Source organism: Triticum aestivum, chromosome 3D (genome assembly GCF_018294505.1).
Source record: "Triticum aestivum cultivar Chinese Spring chromosome 3D, IWGSC CS RefSeq v2.1, whole genome shotgun sequence".
In the NCBI taxonomy this organism is placed as follows: domain Eukaryota; kingdom Viridiplantae; phylum Streptophyta; class Magnoliopsida; order Poales; family Poaceae; genus Triticum; species Triticum aestivum.
This window is the reverse complement of record NC_057802.1, coordinates 314,123,660-314,138,201: the sequence shown is the minus strand read 5'-3', so window position 1 is coordinate 314,138,201 and position 14,542 is coordinate 314,123,660. Positions and strand designations below refer to the sequence as shown.

The 14,542-nt window shown below is 48.2% G+C and overlaps 1 protein-coding gene across 4 annotated transcripts; it reads left to right on the top strand.

Moving 5' to 3' along the window:
- The first annotated feature begins 1,367 nt into the window (after window positions 1-1,367).
- Window positions 1,368-8,956, top strand: LOC123078604 (S-type anion channel SLAH2). 4 transcript variants are annotated; one of them, XM_044501167.1, is made up of 4 exons: window positions 1,368-1,632; window positions 6,455-7,146; window positions 7,238-8,005; window positions 8,241-8,956. In XM_044501167.1, exons 2-4 carry the CDS (start codon window positions 6,469-6,471, stop codon window positions 8,652-8,654), a joined length of 1,860 nt encoding a protein of 619 aa, XP_044357102.1. In that variant the 5' UTR covers window positions 1,368-1,632; window positions 6,455-6,468; the 3' UTR covers window positions 8,655-8,956. The 4 variants fall into 4 exon arrangements, with proteins under 4 accessions (XP_044357102.1, XP_044357103.1, XP_044357101.1 ...); XM_044501168.1 differs by lacking the exon at window positions 1,368-1,632 and adding an exon at window positions 5,742-6,243; XM_044501166.1 differs by lacking the exon at window positions 1,368-1,632 and adding an exon at window positions 5,743-6,337.
- The last annotated feature ends 5,586 nt before the right edge of the window (window positions 8,957-14,542 follow it).

Sequence of the window (14,542 nt, the reverse complement as noted above, 5' to 3'; positions counted from 1 at the left end):
ACGAGGAGGCGTGTTCAGTCGGGCGTGCAGCGGGCGGCGCTCTCTCGGCCGGTGCGCCGCTTCAATGTCAACAGTGAGAGATCGCCTCCGTTATGTGCCGTCGTTAATGCGGAGCGGCCGCTTTACAACGACATGAATGCAGGCAGTTGACGCCGAACGGAAACGCATGCAGGCGCGGGTTGGGGTTAATGGTTATTGAGATCAAGGTCATAAAATTCCAGCATTTATAAAACTAAAAGAAGAGCCCACCAGCTTGCCGTTGAACGGTGTATCGTTGTTTGATACACCCTGTATAACTTTAAAAACGCCTTATATTTAGTTATGGAAAGTGATCTTTGACCGCGATGCCTGTTGAAGAATGAGCCGACGACTCGTAGGCCGTTGCTTGGTTAAGCAAACGGAATCCATCGGAGCTGTAGCGAAACCGAGTCTTAATTGGGCGATTGTCACCGCTTATGGACCCGGACCTGGGTGATCTATCCATCATCAGGATGAAGCTTGGATGAAACTATGCAGAGGTTCGAATCAACTGATGTTAAAGAATCAGCGGATGAGTTGTGGTTAGAAATGAAATGTCACTCGAACCCAGAGCTAGCTGGTTTTCTCCCGTAATGCGTTGAGGTGCGATAGTTGACTGGACATCTAGGGATAAGCACGTTTTCCGATCATGCTGCACGAGCGGGTATGAAATAAAGCCAGCCATGATGGCATTGCCTCAAAATTAAGAACGAAACGCATTTTTCCGGCGGGGAGTTCAGGGACATCTCTGTTTTATTTGTAGGTGCATGACAGATCGGATCCTCGTCGCGTGAACGGGTTTCATCAGACGAATAATCTAGCTGGGAGGCATCCTTTGGTCCATCTCATCGTTGGTACCCCTGGCCACGAACCCAATTCCGCCACTTGCGACAGTGCAAGTGCAAGTGAACAAACTTTTAGTGCCACGGCCCTCAACGTCGGACTTGACGACGCAGAATCGACCATCAAATCTGGATCCAGTGACTTTTCAGCCCTCTGCTGGGAAATTCTCCTGTGGCGTGACCAACCTGCCCGAGTAGAACCCACCCACCGATCCTAGTTGGCAGTAGGCACCCACGAAGTCGCCCACTGGGCTGTGACGGCGGGAGCGATGGATGGTGGCCACTGACGTCGTACTACAACATGTGCCATGTCGCACAGCACAAACCACCATATCGTGCACGACCTAAAAAATCCTCGGCTGATTAGGCCCCTCCCGGCTGCGGGTTATGTTTTTCACAATCATGCGCATTAATTCCCTTCCCTCATCGTCGTTGCTAATCTTTATCGCCTCCCTATAAAAGCACGGCTTCTCAGGGGGGAAGAGTGCGAGAACCACTAGTGCCAGTTTAAACCAGCTAGCCTCTTCCCCTTGCCCAACAAGCTCTCAACATAGCCAAGAAGAGAAAGCCTGTGGCACATTGTTCCTCGGTCAGATCAAACCTTATCGTCGTCGCTGCTTTCGCATCTCGCCGCTTCCAATAGCATTCCGCGCGCGCTGGGTTCGGAAGATCGCCGCTGCCGTCGGCACCGCGCGCAGGCGCAGGCGCAGCAGTCAAACAAATTGCACGGCAGGGAGCTTTGGAGAGTAGCGGCCCGGCACTACTTAGCCAGGTATGTAGTAGTACCACGGTACAACCTGCCCGAGTAATTTCATGGTGATGCCGGCCGCCGCTTTATTTATGGGGTTACGGGATGTGAACGATGGACGGGGACGTGAACGACCCACGGTGAAAGGATCGGGTGCCTTGCTTGTCGCTTACGCGCTCATATTGGCCTCTGCTGCCTGCTGCGATCCGGAGGATTTGTTCCATCTACCTGCGCCGCCGTCCTCTCTCTTGTCCGCTTGCTCCATCAACATCGTCGAGGCTAGTTAAGTGCTACCGTACGGCATGTACTCTTCACCCACTAGACTACTGTGTCATTAGCTGTCCTCAACTAGCGCTGACGGTCTGTATCACCTTGTGCGTAATACTGTACACTGCCCCTCCGTTTCATAATACATGTTGTAACCTCATAAAATTTGACCAACTTTATGGAGAAAACATTTACCTCTAGAATGCCTACATTAGTATCATCAGAAGATGTAATTTCATATTTTATATATTTGACATTGTAAATATAAATCGTTTTCTTATAAATTTGGTTAAAGTTCGACTTTCAAAAATCTACACGCACTACATTATAAGTCGATTAGTCATTCTCTCTATGATGATGCACGTCGACACAAAATTACCTAGCTGGATTCGGTTACTCAGCTCAGCTTTGCTCCCATGACGCAGGGTTTGGTTAATTCTTGCGAAATTCTTAAACCCCCCCCCCCCCCTAATGGAGAAAATAATTCTTATTTAGAGCTCATACCTTTTGATGGTCCAATTTAAATACGGTGAAAACCGAGTTAATGTTTTTTGTTAGAAAAATGCAAGTTTCTATTTTACCCTTGGCCTCTGCATCAAAGTTTTCGTTACTATTTGGAGCTCATGCTTTACCCAGTCCGCTGCCAGCGGCTGTCCACCGACTCGGTGATAAAAAAATGGACGCGGAGCAGCCAGTACCTCCACCATATCACATCGTGCATTTTGAAGGAGAAGCTACTCCCAGAGGTCTTCTCCGACGAGGAGCCGGCCGTCATGCCGGCACTCGATGTCATATCCAAGGTCTCATGTTTTATTAACTTACCAGAATAACAACATAATTTATTTGGTAAGCCATTAAATTCTCATCAAATAAGTGCTTATCTCTTATACTACTCCAACCTCTCTTTCAAATATAAGTACTTAAAAAGACATAAGTTTCCATTTCACCTCTCTTTCGTCCAACCTTCCTTATATACGTCTCACCCTTTCCTTTTCCTCTTTGATTTTTCCTCCCATCTCTAATTATTCCTCCCATCCATTCTTTCTAAAATGAAATCAATTGTCCCATGTTTTATTAACTTACTAAAATAAAAACATATTTTTTGGCAAGTCATTAAATTCTTATCAAATAAGTGCTTAAAAATAAAATAGCAGGTAAATCATGACAATTGCATATGAAAACTTGCTAAGATATTAGCGCATCAATGTAATGATAGACATGCGGTCACGGTCTAATCAAATATAAATTTTATACTCCCGTTGCAACGCACGGGCAATTGTCTAGTAGAAATAAAATTTTAGAGGACCTGCTAGCTGAGCGGCCGTAATTTCCCTAGAAAATCAAGGAAATAGGATAGGGAGAAGAATTTGGAGTTTTAGGATAGGGTATCAGGTATCTGTTAGAGACGCCCTAAGACTGCCTCTAAGGCATAGATGCGCCTCCATACGTTGTGCAAAACTGCCACCAAAGATCTCTACTCCTATAAAAAACCTGAGTTGGTGATGATGGTGTGTCTGCCATCTTTCATCAATAGCCGTCGGATCTAGATCTGACGCGTACAAAGCAAACTGTCGTAGTTTTGCAAAAAGATACCCGCACATGTTTTCATATTTACAATCAACTCCTTGTCTCTCACAATCAGTCTTATCTCTTTCTCACCACATCCAGAAGGCCATGGAACAATCTGGTGTGATGGCCGCTGCCGGCACCTTCCACCCCCAATTTTTTTTGAAACAAGGCAAAAGATTTGCCATTTCATTGATTAAGAAAGGAGTTATCGAACAAGGGCCACAAGGCGGCGAAATAAAATTTCTACTCTCGCGGCATTACAGCACTCATGTGCTTTGCACCCGCCACTGCCCAAAGAGACACCTCCTCTTTGATCTTACAGATTAGGACCATGGAAGGGATGGCTGTGTTTCGAAAGACCCTAGCGTTACGCTCTGTCCATATCTCCCATGAGATAAGCATCATCAAGGAGGCTAGCGCCTTAGGGGAGCCAAGGCGAATATGAAGGTTGCCGTTCCACCAGTCTTTCACCGAAGTCCTCGTCTGCCATATCACCGTAGAAATGTGGTGCATGCCAAGCCACGTAAGAATACGGTTCCAAATGCGGATGGTGAAGCGGCATTGGAAGAGGAGGTGGGCCTCCGACTCCTGGCATTGCTTACAAAGTGGGCAGAGGCCACAGTTTGGCCATCCGCGACGTATGAGACGATCCGATGTCCAAATCCTGTTTTGAAAGACTAGCCAAGCAAAGAACTTGCACCGAGGGGTGGCCCAAACCCTCCACACAGAGTGAACGAGATCGGACGATGTGAGACCCTCAAATTGTGCCTTGTAAGCAGACGAAGCAGAGTACACCCCATCCTTGGTGAACTTCCAGGTGATGGAATCTTCTATGTCATCATTCAGAGAGGTCATGGATATCTTCTCCCAGAGGTCGGCAAACTGTTGGACGTGTGCAAACGATAGGCATTGGAGGTTCCACCCCCAATTTTGATGTTCCGTGCAATGCACAGGCATCTTACTAGTAGAAGGGAAAAAAACTTAGTCACCTCTAAGCTTAGAGCTTGCCTTCTATGAATAAAATGTCGATATCTTAACATACGAGCACATACAAGTGGAAAGTTTTGCAGGCAAAATGATCAGATTAAGGGTTAGAGTATAAACAAAATGACCTATAGCTTCAGGGTTGCCTCTCCGTGAATGTTCCTGGTAAACGGGAGGGCCTGGATCTGGGCCCGAGGAGCAGGCAGACACGGCTGCGGTGCAACCGCGCGCTTTGAGCGCCTTTGACTCACCACCTTTCTGCTTCCACTATGTCTTCCAACAATACGTAGTACGAGTACCTTTTTTTTTCCTTCCACCAATTCATCTCCCCCTTTCAACTATACAATATATATACACTCACCATCTACCTAGGCCTACCTCTATATATACAGCCAGTGCGTCCCCTTGTAGCCACCACCACACCTCCATCGACCCTCCATTGTGATAGCCTCCATTGTTTGGTTGCTATCTACTCCTATCGCCACTACTCTCATCCTTTACACAACACATCTCCTTTTTTTGGCTTTTGCTGGGGTTTTCACAGCACGTCTCATCCCTGAATTAATTCTCAAGACCAACAGGTAAATCCATAAATGGATGGGAAAGCGAGCATTTGCATGCATGCATGGATATGGATGCATCCATCAATCCATGGTGGTGCCCATGCTACTTTGGTGCCATCTGCTTGCTGGTTCTTTTAGTAGTTCGTGGTTTCTGGAGAAAGTGATGAGGTTTTTTCGATACCTTTAGCCGTGTCATTCTGTCGGTTTCGCTTGCTCGGTGTTGCATGGCTCTCATCTCATGCCATGCGGCCAAGAAAGAGTACGTGTACGCTAACGCTATGAATCGCTAGCCTAGGCTGCCTCTCATCCAGGCAAGTATAGATGCAGCTAGCAAGGCGTTGTCAGCTGGGAAGGGATTCCCGGTGACATCTAGATCTAGGGAGGGTACGCCCAATCCGGTAATGCACGCAAACTTACAACGGTTTACTATAGTCGACCGACTGCCGTGCCTCTGTAGTTAACTCTCTGCTAGCTAGTACAGTTGATCGCAAACATGACAGTGATTATTCTCGTCACAAGTCAAAATACTTATCGTATCCATGTGTACATGTTGCATCTTGTCTGACTGGACGGTCCGACTGTAGCTGGCCATGAGTAAACGTTCAGTTTCCACACGGGTCTCAGGCCAGACCACTTCTCCCGATTCTAAGGGCCGCCTTTTTGAAGCACTCCTGGCTTGGACTCTGGTGCGTATCATATTCATCATACGTACACCTGCGTACCTTCCTCTCCCTGTCGCCGGCGAACAAAAAGGTTCATTCCACTGTCTTGATGCATGCCGTAGTGCTGTACTACCATAGAACAAGATCGCAAAGATCTTCTCGATCGGGCCGTATGGATTGCGGAGGAGGAGGTAGTGTCAAAGTTTGACAAGGAGAAACAGGCAAGTTTCTCCTCGGCTGACGGCGACGGGCGTTGGCGGTACACCGTACCGAACCTTCGCGATGTATGGCAGCCGCGGCCAGCGCCGAGCCGTCACGGTCGCCGGCCGGCGGCGTGCTCTGCCGCTCCACTGGCAGGCACCACCAGCTCCAGCTCCCGCGCGCGCGTGCAGAAAAAGGAGTCGCTAGCTTTGGAGCTTTCCCACCTGGGCTAGCTCTATAAATCCAGCACCTCTCGCACCGAGCCGAGCTGCAACTTGCTACTTCGACTCTTCGAGGGCGCACGGAAATATCGATCCGCTTGTCCTGTTGATTAGGGAGATCAGAACCGTTCACGATTCACACCAACACATAGTACTAGCCCAGTCCAGGTAAGAATATACTAGCACTAGGATTTAGGATCGATATGGCAAGCGTGGCCATACGGGAATGCCCAGCCGTGCTCCGGCCGAATTGGTGTATCTGGTATTGCGATACTTGATTATGTCCTTCTGCTTCATTACTATTGCGTAGTCCGTATGTTCCAGCAGCGCTGCATGTTTTGCTAACTGGAGTACTACTGTGTGTATATGGATTCTGCAGGTTTCTCGATCGGCATGGAGTTGAGCAACAGAGACATCCAAATCCAAATGGGCAGCCAGCTGAGCGAGCAATCGTCCAGAGAGGATCTCCCGTCGCTGCTCATCCAGGTTCCGTCGCGGACTATCGCCGGCTTCGACTGCGTCGGCCGGGACGCCGTCTTCCCCGCCGCCCTGAGCGAGCGGAACAACAAGGACACTGTCATTAGCATCCAGGCGCCGGCGACCCCACCAGCAGCTGCCCCTGTGCGCGCGTACGACGACACGCAGATACCCTACTCCCTTTCCATCAGCATGCCGGCGTCGCCGTCGGGGCTCCACTTCTCGCAGTTCAGGGCGGCGTCCGTGCGCCGCAACGAGGCGCGCGCGGCGGTGGCGCCCTCCGACACCAAGCAGGTGGAGGCGCAGTCTCCGCGGCTGCTGCAGCAGACGCGGTTCCACTCGCAGCCGATCCTCCACGCGTCCCAGATCAACGACGGGACGCGGAGGGCCGACAGCACGCGCGACAAGCGGTTCGATCCGTTCAAGACCTTCTCCGGCCGGCTCGAGCGGCAGCTCTCCAACCTGCGCGGCCGGCCGCTGGACCCCATGGACCTCGGCTCCCACCATTCCAAGATCTCCGAGGAGACCGACCAGGTTCCCGGCACCGACCGCTACTTCGACGCCCTGGAAGGCCCCGAGCTCGACACCCTCAGGGTAAGTACGCAACGCAACGGTCTGACATGACCATGAACTGTGTCAGTGACCTTCCGCTGAGGCTAACGGCTCGGTCTTTCTTTTTCTTCAGGCCACGGAGGTGGCGGTGCTGCCGAACGACGAGCAGTGGCCGTTCCTGCTGCGGTTCCCGATCAGCGCCTTCGGGATGGTCCTGGGCGTGAGCAGCCAGGCGATCCTGTGGAAGACGCTGGCGACGGCGCCGCCGACGGCGTTCCTGCACGTGAGCCTCGCGGTGGCCCACGCGCTGTGGTACATCTCGCTGGCGCTGATGGGCCTCGTGTCCTGCATCTACCTGCTCAAGATCGTCTTCTACTTCGAGGCGGTCCGGCGCGAGTTCCACCACCCTATACGCGCCAACTTCTTCTTCGCGCCGTGGATCGCCTGCCTCTTCCTGGTGCAGGGCGCCCCGCGGGAGCTGGCCCAGGTGCACCACGGCGTCTGGTACATGCTCATGGCGCCCATCTTCTGCCTCGAGCTCAAGATCTACGGCCAGTGGATGTCCGGTGGCCAGCGCCGGCTGTCCAAGGTGGCCAACCCGTCCAACCACCTCTCCATCGTCGGCAACTTTGTGGGCGCGCTGCTGGGAGCCAAAATGGGCATCAGCGAGGGCCCCATCTTCTTCTTCGCCATCGGGCTTGCGCACTACATTGTCCTGTTCGTCACCCTCTACCAGCGGCTCCCCACCAACGTCACGCTCCCCAAGGAGCTCCACCCGGTCTTCTTCCTCTTCGTCGCCGCGCCCAGCGTCGCCTCCATGGCCTGGGCCAAGATCAACGGCGAGTTCGACAACGGCGCCCGGATTGCCTACTTCATTGCGCTCTTCCTCTACATGTCACTGGTACGTAACCAACAGACTCCGCTTGTTCCCACATGTGCCCACGTAATAAACCTGATGGCGTCGTTCCTCTGTATTTATATGGTACTCCCTCCGTCCGGAAATACTTGTCGGAGGAATGGATGTATCTAGACATATCTTAGTTTTAGATACATTCATTTTTATCCATTTCTTCGACAAGTATTTCCGGACGAAGGGAGTATATGTAGCGAATCTGATTTGTGTCTATGATGAGCAGGCGGTGCGGATCAACTTCTTCAGAGGGTTCCGGTTCTCGCTGGCGTGGTGGGCGTACACGTTCCCGATGACCGGCGCGTCCATCGCGACCATAACGTACGCGACGGAGGTGACCAACGTGCTGACGCGGACGCTGTCGATCGGCCTCTCGGGCATTGCCACCGTCACGGTAGCCGGCCTGCTGGTGACCACCATGTTCCACGCCTTCGTGCTCAGGGACCTCTTCCCCAACGACGTCTCCATCGCCATCACCCGGAGGAAGCCCAAGTTCAGCAAGATCCTCGCGCACTTCCGCTCCTCCAGCTCCGACATGAAGGAGCTCGTGCTCTCCGTCTCCAAGTCGCCCAACACCGACTCCGATTCCTCGGTCACAGACACCGATCCGTCCGTCACCAAAGGCAAAGCCGAGCCGTAGAGCGACACCCCGCGCGCTCTCTCGCGCATGCCTAGCTGTACATAATTCTTTTCAGTCTCTTTGACAAGATGAGCTTAAGAGCAGAATGGAAGCATGCAGCTGGTCGGCGTGAGTGCACATACTGCCGTGGAAAGCATGGATATATCCTTGGAGCAATTTTTGTGGTGATGAGGGTATAATGTGAGGCACGGAGGTCGATCGATCTGTGTATACGTCTACGGATATTTAACAGAAATAAACCAACAAACATTGTGTGGACCTTGCAGGATTGGTTGAATGATTCAGCATACAACATTTATCTATTTTATTTTTTGTTGCTGCAGCAGGACTAATCATGTAACAACACCCTGCTTTTCGGTTTCTGGTTCAAAAATTAGAGAGGATGAAGCAGTCGTCAGCGGGACAGGATGCCATTTTTGACAAGCATGCATCACTAGTAATTTGACTTCAGGGTGCATTCTCTGGTGAAACGTTGCCGATATCGATGGGCTCTGATCTGCAAATGACAATGCTATGAAGAGCACCCAATTTAGGTTCAAAAAAAAAAGAGCACCCAATTTTGTTTTTAAACGAAGGCGAACCTCATCCATTAATTGAGAAGGAGAATAGAGCTTGTCACATACCACTCATATTACTTCACGCATTCTTCTTTTACCTCAAGAGCACGTGCTCTAAAAGAAAAATTTTGTGATGTTGGGCCTGGAAAAACTAGCTGGCTTACTTGAGATGCGGCGATTTGGCTCCCGGGCTCAGATGAGCCTGGTCATGAACAGTAAAATCACTAAAAATAGTATAATTTTTTAAAAGTTGATTTTCTGGCAAGCAAGATGCTCAAATGCGTGATCTTCGTGCAAGAATTTGATGAAGTTCGGATATTCGAGGAGCTCGTGAAAAAAAAAATCGGGTGTCCGCGGAACTTCTGAAACTCACACTATTCATGCTTGATTTTCTCTTTTTTGCCACAAGCTCCTCGAATGTCCAAATCACACAGAATTTTGCATGAAGTTCAGCACACGAGCATCTTGCACCACAAAAAACATGAATTTTTTAAATTTTCTTTCTATTTTTTTGATTTTACTGTTCATCGGGTGCATCCGAGATCGGGTTTCAAATTGAATTATCTGCTTACTTGATCGACTAATGGAGATCTTAACGGTCCTAACTGACAGAGAAATATATGTTTGCTTGTGATACCATATGACATGGTACATACGGATCGTTAAAAGATATATATAATTACTATGTATTATTTTTTCCTTGGAAACGACTTTTTTTATAAAGGGTGATTTTATTATCTCAAAATATAGCATCAAGTGGATACAAAGCATTATGAGTAACACCCGGCCTCTGCATAACTAGGATGCACACGGCCCAATATGAAGGTCTGACAAAAATTGATGAAAAAACCGACAAATCGGCAACAGTAGAGCCCTATAGACCGACACTATGCCTATGTCGATGGAGGTGGTGGATCGATCCGAAGGTTATGTTGCCACCCATGTTGGGAAAAAACCTCCATAGCCACTTGCTCCAATCGCATACACACCGCCTTGAACAGCGGTTGGTCCTCCGGTTGTTGTAACATAGACCACATACGTAACAATTGCGTACACTGGAAAATAACCTGTAGAGGAGAAGCATTTTTTCCATTAAAAACCAAATCATTTCTACATAGGCAAAGCGACCAAATTAAGGCATACGCTCCCACCCTTATTAGCGTTTTAAACCTATTTGAAATACCATCCAACCAATGACCAAAAATATTGGCAACACGTGTGGGCAGATACAAATTTGACGCTATTTGGATGATTGACCACGTAGAACGTGCAAACTTGCATTGGAAAAGAAGGTGTTTGATTGTCTCATCATGAGTACAAAAACAACACTTCTTACTCCCTTGTCAATTGCATCGTGCGAGATTGTCTTTGGTTAACACAACTCCCCTACGAAGATACCACATGAAAATTTTCACTTTTAGTGAAATTTTGGACTTCCAAATTTTCTTGTTATTGCTCACTGGTACCTCAGAATATGTGAGCACACGATACATAGAGTCTACAGTGAAAGACACTGATGTAGTAAGGTTCCAGCGAAACACGTCCCGGCCTCGTGTCAGGTTAATCGAATCCAGTCGGGATAAAAGATTATGCCATGACACAAGTCGGGGGCCAATCAAATCCCGCCTGAACGAAATATTCGGCGGGAATGAACTGAGCACTTGCGCAATAATATTATTCTTATCGCAAACAATGTTGTATAAGCCTGGATATTGTTCTCGGAGACTGGCATTGCCTAGCCAGATGTCTTCCCAAAAACGAATCTCCGACCCATCCTTTATCACGAAAGACCCAAAGCGAAAGAGATGTTTCTTTGCCGCCATTAGGCCAGCCCAAAAGTGCGAATCGCCAGGTTTCCAAAATGCCTGGGACACCGCCTTTTGACCTAGATACTTGTTGCGTAGCATGGTTTGCCAAACACCATCCTCAGTAAAAAGTTCGAACAACCATTTACTGAGTAGGGCCTCATTTTTGACCTGCAAGTCATGAATTCTGAGCCCTCCTTGGTCTTTCGGCCTACAAACCACGCTCCATTTGGCCAGCCTGTATTTTTTCTTTTCATCGTCTCCTTGCCAAAAGAATCTGGATCTAAAATAATCCAATCTTTGTAGGACCCCTTTTGGGAGTTGGAAGAAAGAAAGCATATAGAGAACCATATTTGCGAGGACAGAGTTAATCAAAACCAACCGTCCTCCAACTGAGAGTAGTTTGCCTTCCCAACTACTCAACCGTTTCTCTAGACGCTGCTCTGCATGCTTCCACTTCGCAATGGTGAGGCGTCGATAATGAATCGTATTCCCAGATATTTAATCGGGAATTGGCCATGTGCGCAACCAAATAGGTCAGCATAATCGGCCGCCACCTCAACGGCTTGTCCAAAGCAGAACAATTCGCTTTTATGGAAGTTTATTTTGAGACCCGACATTTGTTCTAACGCTGAAAGCAAGAGTTTTAGGTTTCGAGCCTTATCCAGATCATGTTCCATAAAAAGAATTGTGTCATCGGCGTATTGTAAAACAGATAGGCCACCATCCACAAGGTGTGGCACTACTCCTGCAATCTGGTCGTCCTGCTTGGCGCGCTCAATCAGAATCGCCAACATGTCAGCGACAATGTTAAATAACATTGGGGACATGGAGTCACCCTGCCATAGTCCTTTTTTTGTCTGAAAGTAATGGCCTACATCATCATTGACTTTGATGGCCGCACTACCTTCACTTACAAAATTGTGGATCCACTGGCGCCATTTATCGGAGAAACCTTTCATCCTTAGGGCCTGTTGAAGGAAAGACCACTTGACCTTGTCATATGCCTTTTCAAAGTCAATTTTGAATATCACTCCACTCATGTTTTTTCGGTGCATCTCGTGGACGGTCTCATGCAGGATTACTACACCATCTAGTATATTTCGTCCTTCCATAAAGGCCGTTTGAGATGGATGGACAACACGGTCAGCTATCAAGTTACCTATTCGTAGCCACTTTAGTGAAAATCTTGAAGCTGACATTAAGCAGACATATGGGTCTGAACTACTGAATCCGTTCAGCCTCCTTAATCTTCGGCAACAAAACAATCTTGCCAAAATTTATCATGAATAGGTCAAGTCGACCGGCATGAAGACAATTGAACAACTCCAAAAGGTCAGCCTTGATGATATCCCAGAAATTCTGATAGAATTCTGCGGGGAAACCATCAAGGCCTGGAGCTTTGTTGTGTTCCATTTGGAACACCGCCGCACTCACCTCCTCTTCTGAGAAAGGTGCCATGTGGATATCCTTCTCTTCTGCCGTGACTTGTGGAATATCATCTGTTCGGGTCTCGTCAAGGGTGACATTCCCTTCATCCGACGATCCGAACAGAGATTTGTAGTAGATGGTGATATAGTTTTTGAGCTCCCTCTGACCTTCGATCCGCCCCTCATCCTGTTGGAGACTATGAATACATTTCTTCCTATGTCGACCATTGGCGAGCAATTGGAAGTATCTTGTATTACTATCTCCCATTAGAATGAAGTCAGCTTTGGACCTCTGGTAGTATTCGATATCCTCTTCTCGCAAAAGAAGGGCAACCTACTCATTAGATTGATTTTTCAATTCAATCTCATGTTGAGATAAGGTGCGGGTCTCTGCAATTTTGTCGAGGTCATCAACGATGGTACAAAGACGCTGCTTTTCTTTTTTATCTAACCCATTGATGTGTTTCGCCCATCCAGAGAGGTGTTGCCTCATGGCCCTTATTTTATAATTCCGTCTCTGAATCGGTGTACGACCAATGGCCGGCCTCTCCCAAACTTTCTTGATTATTTCTACAAAACCTTCCCGGTGCAGTCATGCCAATTCAAATTTGAAAGGGTGGCGGGAAGAATGGCTCGTAGAATTAGAAGCAAGAATGATTGGTGCATGATCCGATAATGCCTCGATTCTCTCTAGGGCTCGTTGTTAGAAATATGCCCTAGAGGCAATAATAAAATGGTTATTATTATATTTCCTTGTTCATGATAATTGTCTATTGTTCATGCTATAATTGTGTTATCCGGAAATCGTAATACATGTGTGAATACATAGACCACAACATGTCCCTAGTGAGCCTCTAGTTGACTAGCTCGTTCATCAATAGATGGTTACGGTTTCCTGACCATGGTCATTGGATGTCGTTGATAACGGGATCATATCATTAGGAGAATGATGTGATGGACAAGACCCAATCCTAAGCATAGCACAAGATCGTGTAGTTCGTCTGCTAAAGCTTTTCTAATGTCAAGTATCATTTCCTTAGACCATGAGATTGTGCAACTCCCGGATACCGTAGGAATGCTTTGGGTGTGCCAAACGTCACAACGTAACTGGGTGGCTATAAAGGCACACTACGGCTATCTCCGAAAGTGTCTGTTGAGTTGGCACGAACGCGGAGGCGCCGTTGTTGGGCGCTTAGATCGGAATCAACCACGATCTGAATCGTTGCGAGTACGACTCCTTCATCCGCGTTCTTGTAACGCTTCCGCATCGCGATCGTCAAGGGTATGAAGATGCACTCCCCTCTCTCTCATTGCTAGTCTCTCCATAGATTGATCTTGGTGATGCGTAGATTTTTTTTAATTTCTGCAACGATCCCCAACACTCGTACGGTTACCATAGGAAATTTTAGCTCCCATTCGGTATCCATGAGTACCCTATCGAGCTTCTCGTACGTTGGCACAGAATGGTTATTAGCTCAAGTGAACTGCCGCCCTGACATACAAGCCTCCCGAAGGTCCAAACTATCAATAACGACATTGAATAGGAAAGGCCAATGAGTGTCGAAGCGGTCATTATTTTTTTCTTCCTGGTACCTAAGGATATTAAAATCCCGACTAAGAACATATATTAAGTATTACATCTCCTTACAAATACATTCCTATAGAAAAAAATACATTCAAATCCTTGGGGTGTTGAAGCCTTCTCCTCTTTCATCCATCGGCGACGCGCTGTGAACAAAGCTCGTTGCCATCTCCAAGTCTCTGTCTTGGCAGAGCAAACTTGTTTAAACACAAGAGCTTATAAAAGCAGTGCCCTGGAAGTTGTTGGTGTAGACCACAAGACGCCGACGACCATGCAAAAGAAAATGCCGGAAAGGGCCCGCAAATACTCCAATTACCATGAGGGTCGTCCGAATTCAGATAGATCCACCGAAGACCAAAATCAACCAGATCTAGTAGGATCAGTCGAAGACACACCTCCACACACACCATCGGCACTAAGTGCACTAACGAAACTAGGATAGGACGAAAAGGACATTATCCTACACATCGACAACACCGCTGCTTCATCACCCCAACCAGAGTATGCCTTTGGT